Raw genomic sequence first — 21,994 nt, forward strand, 5'->3', positions numbered from 1 at the left:
CTGAGACAGGACTTTGGTCTGTAGTTAGACCACAGTGGTCTGCATTCGGCTTTGGTATCATGGATACTGCAGCCATTAAAGAGGCTGTCCCTGGTTTATTACCCTCTCTTAAGGAATTAAAATAGCTAGTAAGGTGAGGGATTAGGATAGACCCACATTTCTTATAGTAAATGGCAGAGAATTCATCAGGGCCTGTTTTTTTTTTGTTGGGTTTCAACTATTCCAGCTCCACTCATTCTCTATGGGGGCTGCAAAACAGTGTTCACCTTTATCCGGCAGCCCCTCCCCCTCGTGTCTCCACAATGACTATTCCCAACACCTGGTCACAATACCAATATAGAGCAATATACCGCAACCAGATATTGGTAAGCAGACTTTATTCAGTAATTTTTTGGGGGTTGATGTCCTTTTCAGTGAATACTTGCCAGAGCTGCAGTACACATTACAGCCATTAGGTGGCGGTACACACTGCAACCTTTAGGTAGCGGTATACATCAGGGCTGTGGAGTCGGTAAGCCAAACCTGCGACTCCGACTCCTCAATTTCCCTTACACCGACTCCAACTCCGACTCCACGACTCCGACTCCCACACATATTGCTTATATTTAAGTGAAAAATTTATTGTAGTACAATGTGAACCTCAGACATTTAATCATTTTTATGAACCCATAATCAAGATATTTAGATAGAACAGAATATATATTGGTGTACTACCCGGTTTTCATTCTTTTTGGTACAGATACGATATGGATAGACAGATATGGATAAATGAATAGATAGAGCAGATTTCTAATCTGCTTTTGCTATTGAAAACATTATCTATGAGCTCAAAAACCTTTCAGGTGATGCGTTTTTTTAAATAGATGATCAGCTTTTGCAGCTGAAAAACGTATCCTCAAAAAACACAGGAAAAACGCTGTGTGTGAATGTAGCCTTAGATCAGGAATATAACAGCCATTTATAGGACATTTCATAACTTTCCCAAATTCCTATGAAAAAATATTCAGCACATCCTGCATTGAATTACTGTACCCAATTTATTATATATTTTAGGAGTCGGAGTCGGTCCATTTTATACCGACTCCAACTCCGACTCCGACTCCACCAAAATGAGCACCGACTCCGACTCCGACTCCACAGCCCTGGTATACATTACAGCCATTAGGTGGCGGTACACATTACAGCCATTAGGTGGCGGTACACATTGCAGCCATTAGGTGGCGGTACACATTGCAGCCATTAAGTGGCAGTTCACATTACAGCCATTAGGAAGCAGCACACATTACAGCCATTAGGTGACGGTACACATTACAGCCATTAGGTGGCGGTACACACTGCAGCCTTTAGGTAGCGGTATACATTACAGCCATTAGGTGGCGGTACACATTATAGCCATTAGGTGGCAGTTCACATTACAGCCATTAGGAAGCAGCACACATTACAGCCATTAGGTGACGGTACACATTGCAGTGGTTAGGTGGCGATTCATACAATCCTCCTCTTATCTGCACATATCCCCGCTTCTACTCACCCGTCCTTGTAATGCCAGTATCTGTTGTGCTCGCCCCCTCCAGCCGCCCGCTGAGGAAAGCAGCTGAGAAATGGTCACCTCTTCACCGACCTCGCTGACTAACACCTGTAGGATCATGTGACAATAAGAATCCTTCATTCTTAGGAAGTACGAAGATTAAAGTGGTGTTCCAGGGATGACAACATGTTACTCATCCAGAGAACAGGTGATAAGTGTCTGTCTGCTGGGGGTCCGACTGCTGAGCCCCTCACTGGTCCCTAGTTTCAAGGCAGCAGTGGCTGCACATGATGCAGATCGGGGAGCGCCAGCTATCAGTCCTTTATGCTTAGCATGCACATCCGCCACTCCACTGACACGGGACCTCCATTCCTCAGATTGTTAGGACCCCCAGTAATCAGACACTTATCAGCTATTCTGTGGATAGGTAGTTAACAGGAACGCACCTTTTAAGGGAACCTGTCACCATAATGCTCTTAAACTGCAGATATGGGGTTAATCTGCAGGTTAATAGCGTAATGTTGCTGTCCAGCGTCTACACACGGCCGAATGCAGCGGGGAGAAAATTACCTTAAGTTTCCCTGCCAGCATTTGGTTTTCAGTCATGAAGGCGTGGGGGATGCTGGTACAGTCACCGCTCTGAGAATACAGAGCGACCGCTGTAATGCGCCCTAAGCCCTGACTGACGGCTGATTCCCGCTGCATTCGGCTGCGTGCATGTGCCGGACAGCATCATAACGCTGTTAACCTACAGATTAACCCCATATGTGCAGGTTAACAGTGTTATTGATGGTGACAGGTTCCCTTTAAGTTACAGAACATGTACCTTGTGCGCCATCTTCAGTTCCTGCCTTGTGGTCTGGATTTGGTTACGATATTCGGACAGTTTCAGGTTGGCAGCCGCCAGCTTCTCTTGCACAGCCTTCAGCTCAGAGCTGTCCTGCTGCAGACATACAAAAGGTACATTAAAAAGTAAAGGACCAAACATGAAGAATCTAATTGCGGCTTCCCGTTCCCCATTTTCTTCACTATAGTCAGTACTCAGCTCACAGTCATGAAGAGAGAGAGAGAGAGAGAAAGAGGAAAAGAGAGAGAATTTTTTCCACCACCAGAACGGAATTTGAGGTTAAATTTCTGGCAAGGTAATTATTCCAGGCATGCTCAGTGTCAAAAAGCGAATCCGTTGCCGGATTCAGTCAATTAACGGTTGGCAACCCATAGGCGACCATTATAACGAATGGTGGATAGCGGCGGATCCGTTGCTGTCCGCTATTTTGACGCAGACAAAAAACGTTTCATTGTCCGTCCGCTGAAGTCAGCGGATGCCAAAATTATGGTGGATCCGTCAAAAAACGGATCCAACGAATGACCTTCCATCAAAATCCGCCGCTAATGCAAGTCAATGGGAAAAAAAAATGGATCTGCCCAAAAAAATGGCAGATTTTGACTGATGGCAATAAACGGAAATGTGAAACAGGCCTTAGGGGTATGAGGTCTCTATAAAATCCTTGATTGGTGGGGTGAGAGCACCGAATTATGGGTAACATATGAGATCTGTATGAATGGACTTTCCTTTTAAGGCCGGGATCACGAGGAATACGGCGAAGTCTCACATGTTAATACCCGGCACTGCCGCCAGCACTCGGATCGGAGCGTGCGGCCGCATAGAAATACATTGAGCCGCACGCTCCGCTCCTGAGTGCCGGCGGCAGTGCCGGGTATTAACATGTGAGACTTGTCTGAGTTTCTCGCATGTGTGATCCCGGCCTGTCGTAAACTCACCGGAGTGACTTCTGCAGAGCGGGAGCCTTTGAGCCAAGGTCCTGCGTCCTTCCCAACGTTATCTGCAAGATTTGCGTTCTGAAGCTGCAGAAAAAAAGTTGACACGCCCCAAGTGACATTCACTGTATGTGCTCACCCCCCATAATAAAGGAGGAATAATACGAGTATGGAGACAGTGGTCAGAACCTGCCGTTGTGTCTTACCCCACACCCTCCAATCGATGGAAGGAGAGGAGGCAAAGAGGGCGAGGGAGAGCACGTCTGCGGGATCAGACTGTATAGGGTTTGTCTGTAACCATGAAGACACATTGGTCTGCATGGGAGCTGTATACACAAAACAGTGGGAATGATTCGTTACGATGGACATGTGGCCAGTGGTAGTCTGGCTGGACACTCTGTGGGCGTCCTTGCTTTCTCATCCGCCATGTTATTACCTCTCTATCCAGCGCCTTCACTTTGTTATTCAGCTGTCTCACTTTGCTTTTCTCGCTTTCCATTTCGGCGCTCAGTTCCCGATTCTTTTTGGACAATTCTACGATTTTCGTGGCTGCGACATCTCCAGCGAGGCCGGCCGTCCCTGCAGGCAGACGTACAGAGGTGTGATTCGATGCGTCTAGTAGTCACAAGAGGTGCCCAGGTTGCCGGCATTATACTGCTGCCATGGATGACTATACCGGACGTCAGACCCTGGGAGCACGAAGCTTTCTTATCCAAGGCTATTAACCGCTATTAGTATTCTTTCCGGTGGGTTTGGATGTGGAAGGGGTTAATGCCGTTTTCTGCAGCAGTCTAGAGAGGAAGGATAAAGCCAAATGGCATCATGCTAAAGTTTCCTGAACTGTGGCGCTCCGGACCACCCACAGAGAAGGGTCCACAACGCTCAGGATCAGGGATCATCCGACTCATAGTGACAGCGGAGTGAGATTTTAGCCACAATCCTTCACTCCTCGCCTGACACAGAATGCGCCATCTACGCTGTTACGTTACTGCGGCCGGGGAGCAGTCACCTGCCAGCGCCATCTTGCTTTCTTCTACTTTCCTCCTTAGATGTCGGATCTCAAAGTCTTTCTCCTTGAGGAGTTTGTGGAGCCGCCCGTTCTCGTCCTGCAGCTCCCGGATCTGGCCCTGCAGCTGCTCGTTCTCATCTTCCAGGAGCCTGTAATGTGGGGAAGGTTTAGTACACGGGTCACATAGACTGCGCGCTCTGTAGGATCACTCAGCTTCATGCAGATGAGGCGACAGATGGCGCTAGAGAGCAGCGAGGCGTTAAAGGGGTTTTCTATTTTTTTATGGCATCTTGTGTGTAAGAATAAAATCAGTGTTACTTATTCTCTGTCATCCCAGCACCATCTCTCCACCACTCATGAATTTCAGCACATTTCACATGTTTTGTGGGGATACTGTGTTGAAAGACAGAGGATTAGCCCCAGTGAAAGATCAGAGGGTCGGCCGTGGATTTCAGCTGAAGGATCCACATACAGGTGCATCTCACAAAATTAGAACATCATCAAAAAGTGAATTTATTTCAGTTCTTCAATACAAAAAGTGAATCTCCTACATTATATGTATCCGCAATCAGTGATGGTTTGGGGAGCCATGTCTTCTGCTGGTGTAGGTCCACTGTGTTTTATCAAGACCAAAGTCAGCGCAGCCGTCTACCAGGACATGTTAGAGCACTTCATGCTTCCCTATGCCGACAAGCTTTTTGGAGATGGAAATGTCATTCTCCAGCAGGACTTGGCCCCTGTCCACACTGCCAAAAGGACCAATACCTGGTGTACACACAACAGTATCACTGGGCTTGATTGGAAGAAAACTCGCCTGACCTTATCCCCATAGAGAATCTATGGAGTATTGTCAAGAGGAAGATGAGTGACACCAGACCCAACAATGCAGACGAGCTGAAGGCTGCTATCAAAGCAACCTGGGCTTCCATAACCTCTCAGCAGCGCCACAGGCTGATCGCCTCCATGCCACGCCGCATTGATGCAGTAATTGATGCAAAAGGAGCCCGACCAAGTATTGAGGGCATTTACTGAACAGACATTTCAGGAGGACAACATTTCAGATTTTACAATCATTTTTCAAGCTGGTGTTATAAAGTATTCTAATTTCCTGAGATAATGACTTTTGGGTTGTCATTGGCTGTAAGCCATAATCATCATTAACAGAAATAAACACGTGAAATAGATCACTCTGTGTGTAATGACTCTATAGAATATAGGAGAGTCACTGTTTGTATCGAGAACTGAAATAAATTCACTTTTTGATGATATTCTAATTTTGTGAGAAGCTCCTGTATATACAGCAGGGCCGAGGAGGAGATTGTACCTGTCAGGAAAGGGGGAAATGCATCTAAGGGCTCATTCACACGTCAGTGTGTCCGATATGTGTGGTGACAGTTTTCACATGAACCGGAGTACGTGTGAATGGGTCTGTGCATATGTCAGTGTGTTTCCACGGATCGTGTGTTTGAGGTCAAAGCACGGCTGACATGTCCGTTTTTTAGCAGCAGCATGAGCCACAAAATGTCCAGCACAGATGCACACTGATGACATCCATGTGTCGTCAGTGTGATACGTATCGGTGCCTGGGAATTAGCGGTACCATTCACGCTGTTCCCCAGCGCCAGGTGCTGAAGACAGCTCACATCACTATCCCCTGCTCTGCCTGCGATCAGCCGTAATCCATGTCTGCGATAAATAGCTTTCAACCTGGGTGGTGCTAAGTTGTGACCATCCAGACTGAGAACTACTGGAGAATGAGCTCATCAAGGTTACCGCAGGTTACTAAGCCTGCGTTCCCCAGTGAAACTCTCAGTGAACTGTGTTGAACTCACTGAGCTTAGCTCTGCACAGTAAGGCCGGGGTCACACATGCGAGAAACTCGCATGAGTCTCGCATCTCAATTCCCGGCATTCGGGACTTGAGCGCTCAGTTGCATAGAAATACACGTAGTCACACACTCTGGTCTCGATTGCCGGGTATTGAGATGCGAGACTCGTGCTAGTTTCTCGCATGTGTGACCCTGGCCTTAGACTTTTTCTTACGGTGCTAGCAGTGATCTCATTGTGGTCACCACAGTTCCCCATGAGGCCCGGTCTCACTGCAGCGAGTCATTCTCTCCAGTTCTTCATCGAGAGCAGTCGCCTCCGGCCACCGATCATCCTGATGAGCAAATGTCGCAGAGAATTACGACATGGGACACTATGGATTCTTTCAACTTTGGACAGATGAGGGATATTGTTGTTTTTTTATTTTTATTTGTTTACAGGGCACAATGGCTTCAGGGGATTAGGTGTTAAGATGAGTATAATGTGATTTTTTTATTTTATTCTTAATTTTACACTTGAATACAACTCTCAACATTGTTCCCTGCTCGCGCTGATCGAAGGCAGAGCGGGGGACAATGATGTGAGCCGTCATAAGCACCCGGCACCTGAGAACAGCTCAAACTGTGCTGGCTTTTCTCTGGCGCCAGTACATGTGATACTAGCCAGTTTCCTACTCCACACTGATGAGGGGCAATACCCCAAAACAGCTGTCTGTGGATGGATACCATGTTTTGGTATAGGTGGTTTCCTTCATTGGAGACTGCCCTTCCCGTGGTTGTTCCTTCCTTGGAAAGACCTGGCTGGTCATTGCTTGTGTTGAGAAACATGTGATGGTGTCTCCGCGGCTTGTGTTTTGCATGTTTTTGCATATTTCCCATAAGGGATGGGGGCATTGCTCTAGAATCACTGCGTTGAGAAACATGTGATGGTGTCTCCGCAGTGTTGGATGTTGATCTCCATGAGGTCATACATCCTCATTTTTCACAGTACATGTGATACTGATGCGGCTCATGGGTGGCACACGGTTGCCACACGCATGGAACACACGTACACGAATATCTTTTTCAGTTTTTTTCGCTTTTTCCAGTACCAGAAATGTCAGGACATGTGAGAGAGCCCTAAGAAAGGTAGATTCTCACCACTGTGGGTGGGGAGGAAGGCGTAAATAATGCAAAAGATAAAGCATTGCAACCAGGGCAGACTCTGCAGGGCATGGATGGGAAATCGCTCCAGGAATGAAGCTGTGCTGATATACGGGTGGGCTGGTGAAGGCAGCAGAAGTCAGGAGCTGGGTTTGGCAGCTGTACACCATGCAGTGGTGCTCACTGACAAGTCCTAATGTTACAAAAGTAAGTAATGTCACTGCACACTTCATCAATGACACCACGCAGCACTGAGGCTATGCCTCCCTGCAGTATCAGCTCTGGAGGGACTGATGGAGAGGTCACATCCAACCGGACATTCCCACCTTCTCCCCAGCTCGCCGGAGGCCTCGGTGCCAGTCTGCAGCAGGTTCATCCGGTCCTGGACTCCAAACGTGTCGGCCTTCTTGTCGTCCTCGCTGAGTTTCTCTCTCTTTCTCTCCATCATCCTCTGCCGACGCTTCTGCTGCTGCTCCTGCAGCGCCCGGAACTGCAGACGCAGATTCTCGTTCACGGCGGCGTCCGACTCCATGATAATCCTGGAAAAAGAGAGAAAAAACAGCAGAGATTCACTAGTTACAGAAGACCCCAAAAACTAGAAGATGCCTCTGAGGGATGGGGCGCCAAAATCCCTCCAGCTATCACAGCTCAGCTGGCGGCAAGTTGTCAGCAGGTATTCTCCCATCCACCAACTGTTTGGGCCCATAACAAGTCATCCGGGCCGGTCCTAAAGGGTGAAATATGGCTATTTTTCTGGTTATTATGGGGGCTCCTGATTATTATGGGGGCTCCTGGTTATTATGGCGGCTCCTGATTATTATGGGGGCTCCCGGTTATTATGGACGCTCCCGGTTATTATGGGGGCTCCCGATTATTATGGGGGCTCCTGATTATTATGGAGGCTCCTGGTTATTATGGGGGCTCCTGGTTATTATTGGGGCTCCTGATTATTATGGGGGCTCCTGATTATTATGGGGGCTCCTGGTTATTATGGGGGCTCCTGATTATTATGGGGGCTCCTGGTTATTATGGGGGCTCCTGATTATTATGGAGGCTCCTGGTTATTATGGGGGCTCCTGATTATTATGGGGACTCCTGGTTATTATGGGAGGCTCCTGATTATTACTGGGGCTCCTGGTTATTATGGGGGCTCCTGGTTATTATGGTATTATGGGGGCTCCTGATTATTACGGGGGCTCCTGGTTATTATGGGGGTTCCTGATTATTATGGGGGCTCCTGATTATTATGGGGGCTCCTGGTTATTATTGTATTATGGGGGCTCCTGATTATTACAGGGGATCCTGATTATTACGGGGGCTTCTGATTATTACTGGGGCTCCTGGTTATTATGGGGGCTCCTGGTTATTATGGGGGCTCCTGGTTATTATGGTATTATGGGGGCTCCTGATTATTACGGGGGCTCCTGGTTATTACGGGGGTTCCTGATTATTATGGGGGCTCCTGGTTATTACGGGGGCTCCTGATTATTACGGGGGCTCCTGGTTATTATGGGGGCTCCTGATTATTACGGGGGCTCCTGGTTATTATGGGGGCTCCTGATTATTATGGGGGCTCCTGGTTATTATGGGGGGCTCCTGGTTATTATGGGGGCTCCTGGTTATTATGGGGGCTCCTGGTTATTATGGAGGCTCCTGGTTATTATGGGGGCTCCTGATTATTACGGGGCTCCTGGTTATTATGGGGGCTCCTGATTATTATGGGGGCTCCTGGTTATTATGGGGGGCTCCTGATTATTACGGGGGCTCCTGGTTATTATGGGGGCTCCTGGTTATTATGGAGGCTCCTGGTTATTATGGGGGCTCCTGATTATTATGGGGGCTCCTGGTTATTATGGGGGGCTCCTGATTATTACGGGGGGCTCCTGATTATTATGGAGGCTCCTGATTATTATGGAGGCTCCTGGTTATTATGGAGGCTCCTGATTATTATGGAGGCTCCTGATTATTATGGGGGCTCCTGGTTATTACGGGGGCTCCTGATTATTATGGGGGTATCTGATTATTACGGGGGCTCCTGATTATTATGGGGGCTCCTGGTTATTATGGGGGCTCCTGATTATTATGGAGGCTCCTGGTTATTATGGGGGCTCCTGATTATTATGGGGGTATCTGATTATTACGGGGGCTCCTGATTATTATGGGGGCTCCTGGTTATTATGGGGGCTCCTGGTTATTATGGGGGCTCCTGGTTATTATGGAGGCTCCTGGTTATTATGGGGGCTCCTGGTTATTATGGGGGCTCCTGATTATTATGGGGGCTCCTGGTTATTATGGAGGCTCCGGGTTATTATGGAGGCTCCTGGTTATTATGGGGGCTCCTGATTATTATGGGGGCTCCTGATTATTATGGGGGCTCCTGGTTATTATGGAGGCTCCTGGTTATTATGGGGGCTCCTGATTATTATGGGGGCTCCTGGTTATTATGGGGGCTCCTGGTTATTATGGAGGCTCCTGGTTATTATGGAGGCTCCTGGTTATTATGGGGGCTCCTGCGTTTTTCCACTATGGGGGAGGGGGACGAATGCTTACACTCTATATGAAGTGATATACCAGCATTCATCCTCACACACTGTCCCGCATCCTCAGCGGTGTAGTCGCTGCTGTACACAGGATGTGACCGGTCACCCCATCTCCTCGGATCACTCACCCGTTCCCGAGTTTTCACCGTCCTTAGGAGGAGGACGCGTAACCAAGGCGACAGGCTCCATAGAAACGGCGCCAAACGTCATCACCCAGCGCCACCCCTCAGGACCGCGTGAGGGTGGCGAGCACTGACGTCACCTTATCACGTGTTCAGCAATTGTAAACAGGCAGTGAAGAGGACACCTCATCCGGGGTCCTGCTCTCAGAGGGAAGTTCGACTGTTCTGCGCATGCTCTTTCCTTTCCTCCTCAGGCCTCCGAGAAAGCAGCAGAGGTGAGTGTCCTCCGGCTCCCGGTAATCCGGTGTAAATGGCGGCCATCCGGTGCTGCTCGGTGTTTATGGATGGTGCATTGTGTATAGGAGCAGTGGAAGGAGCGGAGCCGCCGTATATGCGGGGTTTAACGTGGAGTGGGATGATAATACAGAAAGAGTCTGCGGCCTCCCGGGCTGGTGACTGAGAGCCGGGGGGATGGGGCAGAGATCCAGGGGATGTGGATTGGGGGTCTGCGGTCCTGGATGTTGGGGGCATTGTCGGTCCTGAGGATTGTTTGGAGGGGGTCTGCGGCCCTGGCTGTGTCTGGAAGGGGGCTGCGGGCCTGGCTGTATTTGGGGGGGGGGGGGCGCGGCCCTGGCCTAGCTGTGTTGTGTTTTTTTTTTTTTTGGGGGGGGGGGGGCTGTGTCCTGTGTTTGGGGGGCATCAGAGGGTGATGGGTGGCTGTGATCCTGGATATTGGGGGTACTGTCGGTCCTGAGGATTGTTTGGGTCGGTCTGCGGCCCTGGCTGCGTTTGGAGGGGGGGGGGGGGGTCTGCGGGCCTGGCTGCGTTTGGAGGGGGGGGGGTCTGCGGGCCTGGCTGCGTTTGGAGGGGGGGGGGGTCTGCGGGCCTGGCTGCGTTTGAAGGGGGGGGGGGGTCTGCGGGCCTGGCTGCGTTTGGAGGGGGGGGGGGTCTGCGGGCCTGGCTGCGTTTGGAGGGGGGGGGGGGGGTCTGCGGGCCTGGCTGCGTTTGGAGGGGGGGGGGGGTCTGCGGGCCTGGCTGCGTTTGGAGGGGGGGGGGGGTCTGCGGGCCTGGCTGCGTTTGGAGGGGGGGGGGGGTCTGCGGGCCTGGCTGCGTTTGGAGGGGGGGGGGTCTGCGGGCCTGGCTGCGTTTGGAGGGGGGGGGGTCTGCGGGCCTGGCTGCGTTTGGAGGGGGGGGGGGGTCTGCGGGCCTGGCTGCGTTTGGAGGGGGGGGTCTGCGGGCCTGGCTGCGTTTGGAGGGGGGGGTCTGCGGGCCTGGCTGCGTTTGGAGGGGGGGGTCTGCGGGCCTGGCTGCGTTTGGAGGGGGGGGTCTGCGGGCCTGGCTGCGTTTGGAGGGGGGGGGGGTCTGCGGGCCTGGCTGCGTTTGGAGGGGGGGGGTCTGCGGGCCTGGCTGCGTTTGGAGGGGGGGGGTCTGCGGGCCTGGCTGTGTTTGGGGGGTGGGATTTGTCTGTGGGCCTGGCTGCCTGGGGGGGGGGGGCTGCGGGCCTGGCTGCGTTTGGGGGATGGGGGGGTGTACGGCCCTGGCTGTGTTTGGGGGGTGGGATTTGTCTGTGGGCCTGGCTGCTTGGGGGTGGGCGGGGGGGTTTGCGGGCCTGGCTGTGTTTGGTGAGTGGGGGGGGGGGGGGGCTGGCTGTGTTTGGGGGGGGGGCTGTGTGCTGTGTTTGGGGGGCATCAGAGGGGGGGTGGCTGTGATCCTGGCTATTGGGGGCATTGTCGGTCCTGAGGCTCGCGGTTTTGTCTCGCAGTGTGACGAGTATTATTGGCGCCAGACTGTGCTCCCCTGTAATCTTGGTGTGCGGAGTTCAGCATTGTGGGGTTCCTTGTCTTTCTACCTTCAGCAGTGAAACGCTGATTCTTTTTTATATGAACGAGCTTCTCTGATATTTTCATTTAGCTCCTTTAGGCTATGGGCCCACGTAGCGTTTCAAAACGCACAGTGAAGACCGGACTCCTTCCCAGAAATCGCGCGGTATTACAGCGATTTTGTTCGCGATTTTGCCGTGATTTTCTCAAGCACTTTCCAAGCGATTTGAAGCATCACTTGGAAAGTGATTGACAGGTTGGTCACACTCGTCAAACATAGGGCTGTGGAGTCGGTAAGCCAAACCTGCGACTCCGACTCCTCAATTTCCCTTACACCGACTCCCACACATATTGCTTATATTTAAGTGAAAAATTTATTGTAGTACAATGCGAACCTCAGACATTTAATCATTTCTATGATCCAATAATCAAGATATTTAGATAGAACAGAATATATATTGGTGTACTACCCGGTTTTCATTCTTTTTGGTACAGATACGATATGGATAGACAGATATGGATAAATGGATAGATAGAGCAGATTTCTAATCTGCTTTTGCTATTGAAAACATTATCTATGAGCTCAAAAACCTTTCAGGTGAAGCAGTTTTTTAAAAAAATGATCAGCTTTTGCAGCTGAAAAACGTATCCTCAAAAAACACAGGAAAAACGCTGTGTGTGAATGTAGCCTTAGATCAGGAATATAACAGCCATTTATAGGACATTTCATAACTTTCCCAAACTCCTATGAAAAAATATTCAGCACATCCTGCATTGAATTACTGTACCCAATTTATTATATATTTTAGGAGTCGGTCCATTTTATACCGACTCCAACTCCGACTCCACCAAAATGAACACCGAATCCGACTCCACGACTCCGACTCCACAGCCCTGGTCAAACATAGTCTTTGACAAGTGTGATCAGCTTTTTACTATTGAGGCCGCCTATGCGGCCTCAATAGTAAAAGATAAAATGTTAAAAATGATAAAAAAAATCGGGGTATATTTACCTTCCGACGTCCCGCGCTGCATTCCTGGGCCTCAGCGTTCCCAGCGATGCCTTGCGAGACCTGTCATGACGTTGGTCTCGCGTTACTATAGCGATCTCGCGAGACTACGTCATCACAGGACCTTGCCGCAAGGCATTACTGGGAACGCTTGGGCCGGGAAGGCAGCGCTGGACGTCGGAAGGTAAATATACCCCGATTTTTTTTTTTATTCTTTCTTTTTAACAGGGGTATGGTACCCAGGGCCTGGAGGACAGTCTCCTCTCCTCCACACCGTGGGCACCAACCGCACATGAGATGCTTAACTTCCCGCATGGTGGGCATAGCCACATGCGGGAAGTAAGCGATTCTCATGCATTCCTATGGGTGCGGAATCGCGGCAATTCTTTGCGATTCCGCAAAAAAGAGTGATCATGCTGCGATTTTTTTTTTTAAATGTTTTCGCACCGAAAATCGCGGCAAAAACGCTTAAAAATCGCATCGTGGGCACACAGCCTTACACTTTTTTTTATGTAATGTTATTCTGAGTCTCTATTGCATTAATACTTTGATTCATTGGACTTTTTATTGTTTCTGGTGCAGCAACGCCTCCATATTTTGTTGTGATTACTGTGCGGTTATGTTATCACTCGGGATGTTATGGACGATTGTTTTTTTATATATATATATATATATATAATATCCGCTTTAAAGGGGTTGTCAAGTGAAAATGAGGACGGATCTAAAAGGTGTCCAACTATTGGGACAGGCACCGATTGGCAGAGTGTAACATCCCCACTGCAGGTTGGACGCCTGACCCCTGCTCCAATCATTCTCCATGGGGCCGACGGTCACAGCCGAGTACCGTGGGAATGAATTGAGCTGCAGTGGAGCGTGTGACCTGCTGCTCCATGTTATGGGGGGTAAAGGCCCCGTCACACATAGCGACTTACCAGCGATCCCGACAACGATATCAACGTGTCAGGATCGCTGGTGAATCGCTATGTGATCGCTGGTGAGCTGTCAAACAGACAACTTCACCAGCGATTAGCACAGCGACGACGCGCGTGCGGCATCGCTGTGTTCAGCGCTGATTCATGTCAAAAATAGAATTAAAATAAAAAAATATTGTTATTCTCACCTTCCGACGTCCCGCGCAGCATTCCCGCCTCTCTCCACGCTCCGGTCCCAGTAATCCTTTGCGAGAATTACCGCGATGTCGTCCGTTCTCGCGGGATTGCGAAGTCTCGCGGTCATTCTTTTGCATAGGATTACTGGGACCGGAGCGTGGAGAGAGGTGGGAATGCTGCGCGGGACGTCGGAAGGTGAGAATAGTAATATATATATATATATATATATATATATATATATTTTTTTTTTTTTTTTATTGATCGCTGGTCTCCCGCCTGTCACACAGCGATGCGTGCTGGCCAGCGGGAGATCAGCGACAAAAGAAATGTCCAGAGGTTTCTTACAGCGATCAGCGATACCGGCAGGGGGGCCGCTTGCTGTCACACACAGTGATCTCGCTGGTTAGATCGCTGTTGTGTCACAAAACTTGTGACTCGGCAGCGATCTCGCTAGCGAGATCGCTATGTGTGACGGGGCCTTAAGTTTCCCATTTTGCTTTCCAGATCAGCCCTCAGCAGTTGGGACCCCCACTGATCTGCGTTACTACTGTGTGTTTGGATACATGATAGATAACTTGTTTTCACTGAATAACCCCTTTAAGTCAGGAATTGATCAAAATCTCACATAAGAGGCGCATGTCTCTTAAAGGGATTATGCAGCACAGGCTAAAACCACGCCGGGGCCTTTGTGAGATGTTCACACTACAGATTAGCAAAAACATCTTCAAAACTCTGGGCAGAGGCCATGTTTGTAGTCTGTTGCCTGACCCCTGACACAGTCCTACCGGCTGTTGGGATTCCCGGTGTCTCTTTTGATTAGTAGTTGAGATAAGACGTTATATGCACATTTTTTTTACCCAAGGTGTCATACCTAATTGATCAAACCATCTATTTCAAAATTAATCGGGCAACTCCATATAAAACAAACCTACAAAATACAAGAGTTCAAAAACGCCTGGATTCAAAAAATCCTAATGAATCACAAAAAACAATTTTTTTGTGCAAAATCTGTTAAATTTATTTATTAGTGTCCTCATAAAAACGTGTATATATATATATATATATATATACACACACACACAACAATGAGTACATAAGGTGGAAGACTAACAGCAAGATCACCTGAAGAAATTGTAGTCATAACAACTGGCACCATATAGGTGAAACGGACGAGAGGCAATACCTGATGTCATTATTGTAGTATAACATTACAGGGATAACAATGTATCTTAAAAGAACTGTGTATAGGGACGCATCTGATTTCAAACAGCATAGTGCACAAAGATGTCAGGTAAATTGAGGGACAAAGCCCTCCAATAGTATACCTGGGACCTCCCTAATTACCCAATCTATTAATACCATGCCAAAACATCCGAATATAAAATTAAAGTCTCTTACCCATGTGGGAATTTCAGGTGACGCTGACTAGGCCCCGACGCGTTTTGCTCCAAAGGGCTTCCTCTGGGGGCTGTGTGTGACACACCATGTTTTGGCATGGTATTAATAATATGCGTTTTTATGAGGACACTAATAAACAAATTTAACGGATTTTGCACAAAAAAAATTTTTTGTGATTCATTAGGATTTTTTGAATCCAGGCGTTTTTGAACTCTTGTATTTTGTAGGTTTGTTATATGCACATTGCAGCGATGACATCAAAATTTACAATCTGAAGCTATATTGGTAGCTAGGAAGTTCGCAGGGCTCTTGTCTGCAGCCATGGACAACCAACATGGCTGCCTGACCCCCGTGCGGCGGCTGTGAGCTCCCCTATCTCCATGTTTCTGCTTTAACGAGCCTTAATTCTAATGTCTGATCTGCCGCCATGTCTTATCCAGATCATCCGTATTGATTTTCCTTTCTTTGCACTTAGATGTTGATGCCCAAGAAAGATCGCATTGCCATCTACGAGCTCCTCTTTAAGGAGGGAGTTATGGTGGCCAAGAAGGATGTCCACATGCCAAAGCATCCAGAACTGAGTGACAAGAACGTGCCCAACCTCCATGTGATGAAGGCCATGCAGGTCTGTGCCCATGTAACGGCGCAGGGTTCCTATACCGGTATGTTGTGCTGGGGCTGAACATCTGACGCTTTTGTGCTTCTCTTATAGTCTCTGAAGTCCCGTGGGTATGTGAAGGAGCAGTTTGCCTGGCGTCACTTCTACTGGTACCTGACAAATGAAGGGATCCAGTATCTGCGGGATTTCCTGCATCTGCCCCCAGAAATCGTCCCCGCTACTCTAAGGAGGAGTCGTCCTGAGACCGGCAGACCACGACCTAAAGGTGAGCAATGGCCGTCTGCTGCCGGGCACTGTCAGTCAATATGATGCCTAATGGAGAAAGTGTGGCGGCTCCAGGAAATGTTTTGTTCGGGCATGGGCCGTATATTACAGGCTTGTGACTCTGGCCTGAGTGTCGGCAGATTACTATTATTTATTTATATAGCGCCATTAATTCCATGGTGCTGTACATGAGAAAGGGTTACATACAAAGTTATAGATATCATTAACCGTAAACAAACTTACAATGACAGACTGGTACAGAGGGGAGAGGACCCTGTCCTTGCGGACTTGCATTCTTCGGGATAGTGGGGAAGAGACAAAAGGTCGGGGGTGCAGCAGCGCTGGTGGTGATGAGGCGACAGCTCGGGCGGTGGTGAGGCGGCAGAATGGTTATTGCAGTCTGTAAGCTTTCCTGAAAAGATGGGTTTTTAGGTTCCATCTGAAGGATCCGAGGGTGGTGGATAATCTGACGTGTTGAGGCATGGAATTCTAGGGGATATTCGGGAGAAATCTTGGAGGCGGTTGTGTGAGGAATGAATAAGTGTGGAGGAGAGAAGGAGGTCTTGGGAGGATCGAAGATTATGTGAGGGAAGATATTGGGAGATTAGTTCAGAGATATAGGGAGGGGACAGGTTGTGGATGGCTTTGTAGGTCAGGGTTAGGAGTTTGAACTGGATTCGTTGGTGAATTGGGAGCCAATGGAGGGATTTGCAGAGGGGAGAAGAGAGGTGGATTAGTCGGGCAGCAGAATTGAGGACAGACTGGAGTGGTGCAAGAGAGTTAGCAGGGGGGCCACAGAGGAGGGTGTTGCAGTACTCAAGGCGGGAGATAATGAGGGCATGTACAAGAGGTTTAGTAGATTGAGGGCTGAGGAAGGGACGGATTCTGGAAATATCTTTGAGTTGGAGGCAACAGGAGGTGGCATAATCCTCTGCTACAGCGTTACATGGGTTATTAGGTTTTTTATGTTGCCAATCTTAAAGTGTCCTCTTCGGCATAAATTGATGAAGATCTATGTGGTAGGAGGAATAGACCGGTAGGCGGTCCTGTAGTCCTAACTGTTGACATCTGTTGCTTATATGGTAATGTGTACTGGCCTCTTGTGTCTGTGTACAAGCCAGGACTAGTCCTGAGATTGGGACCGCCCACATGACTGCTCACAGGGAGTGCTGTTACTTGGCTCTATTTTTCTTTCCACGTTTGTGCCTTAAGTGACGTGTTTATTAACCTATTTTGTGGTAGAACGCTTTGGCGGAGGCTGAGGGGCTTTGTGTGATGATGGGTTTTTTGTATTGATGCCATTAAAGGCGACTTGCATGAATTATTTTTCGCCCTTTCCCTTTTAGTCAAGTGATGGAGGGGGTCCAGCTGTGGCAAATTAACAAATCTCATCAAACCCCTTTAAAATGTACTATCTAAATCTTCCTCTTTAGCAACGTGCCCTTTTACCTCCTGTCTTTTGAGTTGTTCTGATGAGATACTCTTCAGCAATTCGGCACTCTTATCTGACGTAATGGAAGCGAGCCATATCCACCAGAGTTTAACTTCGTAGATGCCACTGACCATTGTGACAGCAACATTTAGACTGCTGGGAACAAAAGAAATTGTGAAGAGGTCGTGTCCGACACCCATCGACGACCCCCACCACCACCACCGCCACCGTCCTGTGATTGTAGGGTGCCAATGGGTTGCCAACTTAAGACTCCCATGTCTGCCATGTTAGTCCACCTGAGTCCCAGCCAGGTCTGATCCATATCCCTAACAGTCTGCTGTAAAGTCCTGGCACAGGAGACGACTTCTGACAATGATATAACATAAGCATCGCTCTCCTCCCTGCGGCCTCCACTGTGGACAGGTCGCAATGCTCCTACTGGGCTCTGAGGATTTGACGCCATGACACAGATAATCCCTGAGAAATCCGCCAAATAGGATTTGCTCTTTTTATGAAGCGCATAATAAAAGGGGTTTTCGTGAAACGTTTCCTTATATTTTTACTTCTGGCAAATAACTTCAGTCTGTAAAATATCTGGGATCGGTCGGGATCATGAATTTGTGTGCTTTCTCTTAGGTTTGGAGGGTGAGCGCCCTGCCCGCTTGTCCCGTGGTGAGACCGACAGAGACACTTACAGACGTAGCGCTGCCCCACGTAAGTCTCTAGTGAAATGATTGATGCCTCTGGACCGGCTGAAGCTGTGATCCTTATGATATTTATTTATTTTTTCTTTGCAGCTGGTGCAGACAAGAAAGCAGAGGCCGGCGCTGGAGCTGCCACAGAATTTCAGTTTGTAAGTTTTATTAACCTTCAGATTTCTATTTTACAATGAGTTCTTGGGGCAAATTTTGTCGGTCCGGCCGTCTCCCCCCTCCAAAAAAAAAGCCGCTTATTCATAGATATAGCAAGGTGGGTAAGATGTACAGTATGTAGCCCTCATGCACACTATGAGAGCTTTTTACGCTGCAGAAATTGGCTTCGGTGTCTTTATCCGCAGGAGGTCAGTTTCTGTTGCTGTAAATATGGGTTTATTTATGGATGAATTTTATCGATGGTTTTATCCCAGCAAAGTGATGCTGCTTCCAAACAAAGTCGCTTTATTTAAAACCTGACAAACTGAAAAGACCAATACTGCAGCTGGAAAAAACCTTGCTAAAAATGCATAATAGAAACTCCCACTAAAATAGATAACACTGGGGAACGCAATTTTTTAGGAGTTAGGTCAGACAACTGTTCTTAATTAATTTTTGGATGCTGAATCCAGAAATGATCTCAGTTTTTCTCTATCACGTCAAGTTTTTGAACTATAGGATTTTTGTCTTCTCAAAAATATGTAAACTACTGCACCCAAAAAGTTTTTTTTTTTTAAATAGTACAAATATGAACAAAATATGAAATATATAAGAAATAGGCATGACAAATATGCTTTTTAACACTATCATGTTTTTTACAAAGGAGATAGATAGATAGAGAGAGATATATATATATATATACACACACGCAAGTATTTAAGGTAAAGATGTACATTTATAGCTTTTTTTGGAGTGTTTAACTTGAGGACAATCACGTTTGATGCTCCAGCAATAGTCAGCCATCATATGTACATCCCATCTACCCTGGTAACGGTCTTCCATAACCTTCAAATCTTGGTGAAATCGTTCACCTTGCTCATCGCTAACAGCACCAAGATTTTCCGGAAAGTTGGCAAGATGGCAATGCAGAAAATGTAGTTTAATACTCATGTTGCAACCAAGCGCTTTGTAGCTCTCCAATAGTTTCTGAACAATTTCTTTGTAATTACTTGCACGTGTATTTCCAAGAAAGTTCTTGACGACGTCTTTGAATGATAACCAAGCATTCTTCTCAAGATCTGACATAGTCCCGGTGAAATGTTCATCTTTGATGAGCTGTCGAATTTGTGGACCATCAAACACACCAGCCTTGATTTTTTTCAATGGACAGTCCAGGAAGTGCCAACATGATGTACTTAAACCAGTCGCCGTCAGTTGGCAATGCTTTTACAAATTGCTTCATGAGACCTAGTTTTATGTGCAGAGGTGGGAATAGTATATTCTTCCTGTCAACAAGTGGCTGATGTAGAATGTTGGGATCTCCAGGTTTAAGACCAGATCTTGGAGGCCAATTCGACTCAACCCAATGCTTTTCTCGAGCTCTGCTATCCCACATACAGAGAAAGCAGGGATACTTTGTGTACCCACGTTGCTGACCAAGAAGGAAGCAAACCATTTTAAGGTCAACACAGATGATCCAATTGTGTGTCATATTTCAATAACTCAATAACTCTCTTTACATCTCCATGTTCTTCACGAAGAGAGACAGAATGCCCAATAGGGACTGCACCAAATAAATTGCCATTGTGTAGAAGGACACACTTAAGACTCTGCTTTGAGCTATCAATAAACAGTCGCCATTCATTTGGATTGTACATTGAAAGCCCTAATTCTTGTAGTAAACCAGGAATATTATGGCAAAACACAAAACCGCTGTCACACCGAAAGTACTGCAAAAATGTACTTTCTCTAGTACGAAAGTATGATACCTTCGCTCCTTGTCCAAGTAACTGTTTCTCATGCAGCCTTGATGCTAGTAATTCTGAAGCTTTTTTTGATAAGCCCAATTCACGTGCTAAATCATTTAACTCGTGCTGATCAAATCCCTTACGAACTGAATCCTTGTGAATTTCAAATTCTGCATCATTGCTGTCACTGTTCGTCAACATCACTCAGAACTTCTAGAGATGGTAGCTGTTTGAAAACTGGCACTGGAATTTCAGCTGAATGAGGCATTGGTCTGATAGCTGACGGTAGATTTGGATATTCTATTTTACTTTTATTTTTCCTGTTAAATCCTGATGTTTTCACTAAACAGAAGTAACAGTCTGTGGAATGACTTTTTTGCTCTCTCCACACCATGGGGATACCAAATGCCAACTTTTCACATGTTCCTTTGGTCCACATCCGTAAACTCTCGACACACTGCACACTATGTGAGGGGCCCATGGCTTATCTTGATCACCGAGTTTTACTTTAAAATATGCAAAATATGCTTGTTTGACAAATGCACTGATGTTTGCCCTTTGAACTGGAATGGTGAAAACACCACAAATATAGCAGAAGGAGTCAGGGTTGTTTAGGCATTTACGACGAGAGGAAGAAGGAGCAGACATGATCTGAAACAAAAGGAAATATGTACATACAGTAAGTAAATAAAACACTGAGATGGAAACTTACAAGCTTTGAAAACTAACAAAGAAAAAAAATCATAAAAGATATATAAATTACAACTAAGCGCCCAATGTAAAGAGAAAAGCTATCACAAATCCTAGTTATTCCTACTATGATACATTTTTTGTGTAAAGATATTGATAATTATGACGTATTGGGAGCTGTACACACCTCTCGCCACACTGTCTCAGTTGTGACTACTCTTACAAGTTGCCACGTAGCTCTATATGAGTGGAATTGTACTCAGATAACAAGTCTTATTACAGAAATCAGTGCAATTGTGCTTCTATGGCAGGTAAGCTGAGGAGGAAAAACTTGATGTGATAGAAAAAAACTGACCATTTTTGGAATCAGCATGCCAATTTTAGTATAAATCAGCTCAAAAACCTAACTTAACAGAAATTTTTTTTCAAATTGTTCCCCAGTGTAATCAGTGCATAAGATCTACAGCATTATAATCGCACCAAATACTGATGGTGGGAACTTGGCTGCCTTCTGATGTATATTTAGCTTAATTGACCGCTAATAATAAAGTCCTCAGTGTCTTATCCTTGTCGTCTTGCATTGCAGAGAGGAGGCTTCGGACGTGGTCGCGGACAACAACCCCCACAGTGATGCGGCTTTTTATTCTTTCTCAGTAAAACATTTTGCGACACAAAAATACTTTTTGTGCCTTGTTTGTTTTTCCCACCACATCTGCCATATAAAGGGTCCATGTTGAATATTAGTGTATCTGTCATGATCTCAGTGCGGGTTTTACTTGCACACGTGGGGTTAATGTCTGGAACCAGTGCTGATGACTGGCATTTCTGGGGTTAAAGGTTGTGATCCCAGTGCAGGCTTACCTGCACACCTGGGGCTATGATTGTGGTCTGTCCCTGGTTCTGGGAGAGGCTTCTTATAGCCTCAGGACGCTCCCATCCCCGTCAGTTATACTTTTGCCCTTGGCATTGTGTGGTGACCCCTGAGTGTGTTTGTGCTGTGTTCTGGTTGCTTGATTCTCTGTGTACGACTCTGTCTGTTCTCTGGATATTGCTTTTGATTCTGCTTGGTACCTTCTATGTCTGTTTGGTTTTGTCTTCTGCTTGGCC

At 47.3% G+C, this 21,994-nt stretch overlaps 2 protein-coding genes across 4 annotated transcripts in view; one reads left to right on the forward strand and one right to left on the reverse strand.

The window, feature by feature from the left end:
* Positions 1 to 10,062, reverse strand: part of CCDC13 (coiled-coil domain containing 13) — a 45,236-nt gene extending 35,174 nt beyond the window's left edge. The window contains exons 1-7 of one of the 3 annotated variants that reach the window (XM_073582189.1): positions 9,953 to 10,062; positions 7,611 to 7,823; positions 4,317 to 4,465; positions 3,744 to 3,886; positions 3,311 to 3,394; positions 2,355 to 2,468; positions 1,532 to 1,636 (exon numbers count right to left, since the gene is read on the reverse strand). In XM_073582189.1, the coding sequence (XP_073438290.1) occupies positions 1,532 to 1,636; positions 2,355 to 2,468; positions 3,311 to 3,394; positions 3,744 to 3,886; positions 4,317 to 4,465; positions 7,611 to 7,816 (801 nt within the window). In that variant the 5' untranslated portion in view covers positions 7,817 to 7,823; positions 9,953 to 10,062. The other 2 variants (XM_073582187.1, XM_073582188.1) reach the window with 2 other exon arrangements.
* Positions 10,063 to 10,082: 20 nt separating this feature from the next.
* RPS10 (ribosomal protein S10) lies at positions 10,083 to 21,625 on the forward strand. The gene is made up of 6 exons (XM_073582191.1): positions 10,083 to 10,221; positions 15,759 to 15,908; positions 15,996 to 16,167; positions 18,235 to 18,312; positions 18,396 to 18,451; positions 21,474 to 21,625. Exons 2-6 carry the CDS (start codon positions 15,759 to 15,761, stop codon positions 21,516 to 21,518), a joined length of 501 nt encoding a protein of 166 aa, XP_073438292.1. The 5' UTR covers positions 10,083 to 10,221; the 3' UTR covers positions 21,519 to 21,625.
* Positions 21,626 to 21,994: the final 369 nt, after the last annotated feature.

Source organism: Dendrobates tinctorius, unplaced genomic scaffold, assembly GCF_039654945.1.
Source record: "Dendrobates tinctorius isolate UK_male_01 unplaced genomic scaffold, ASM3965494v1 ptg000070l, whole genome shotgun sequence".
NCBI lineage: Eukaryota > Metazoa > Chordata > Amphibia > Anura > Dendrobatidae > Dendrobates > Dendrobates tinctorius.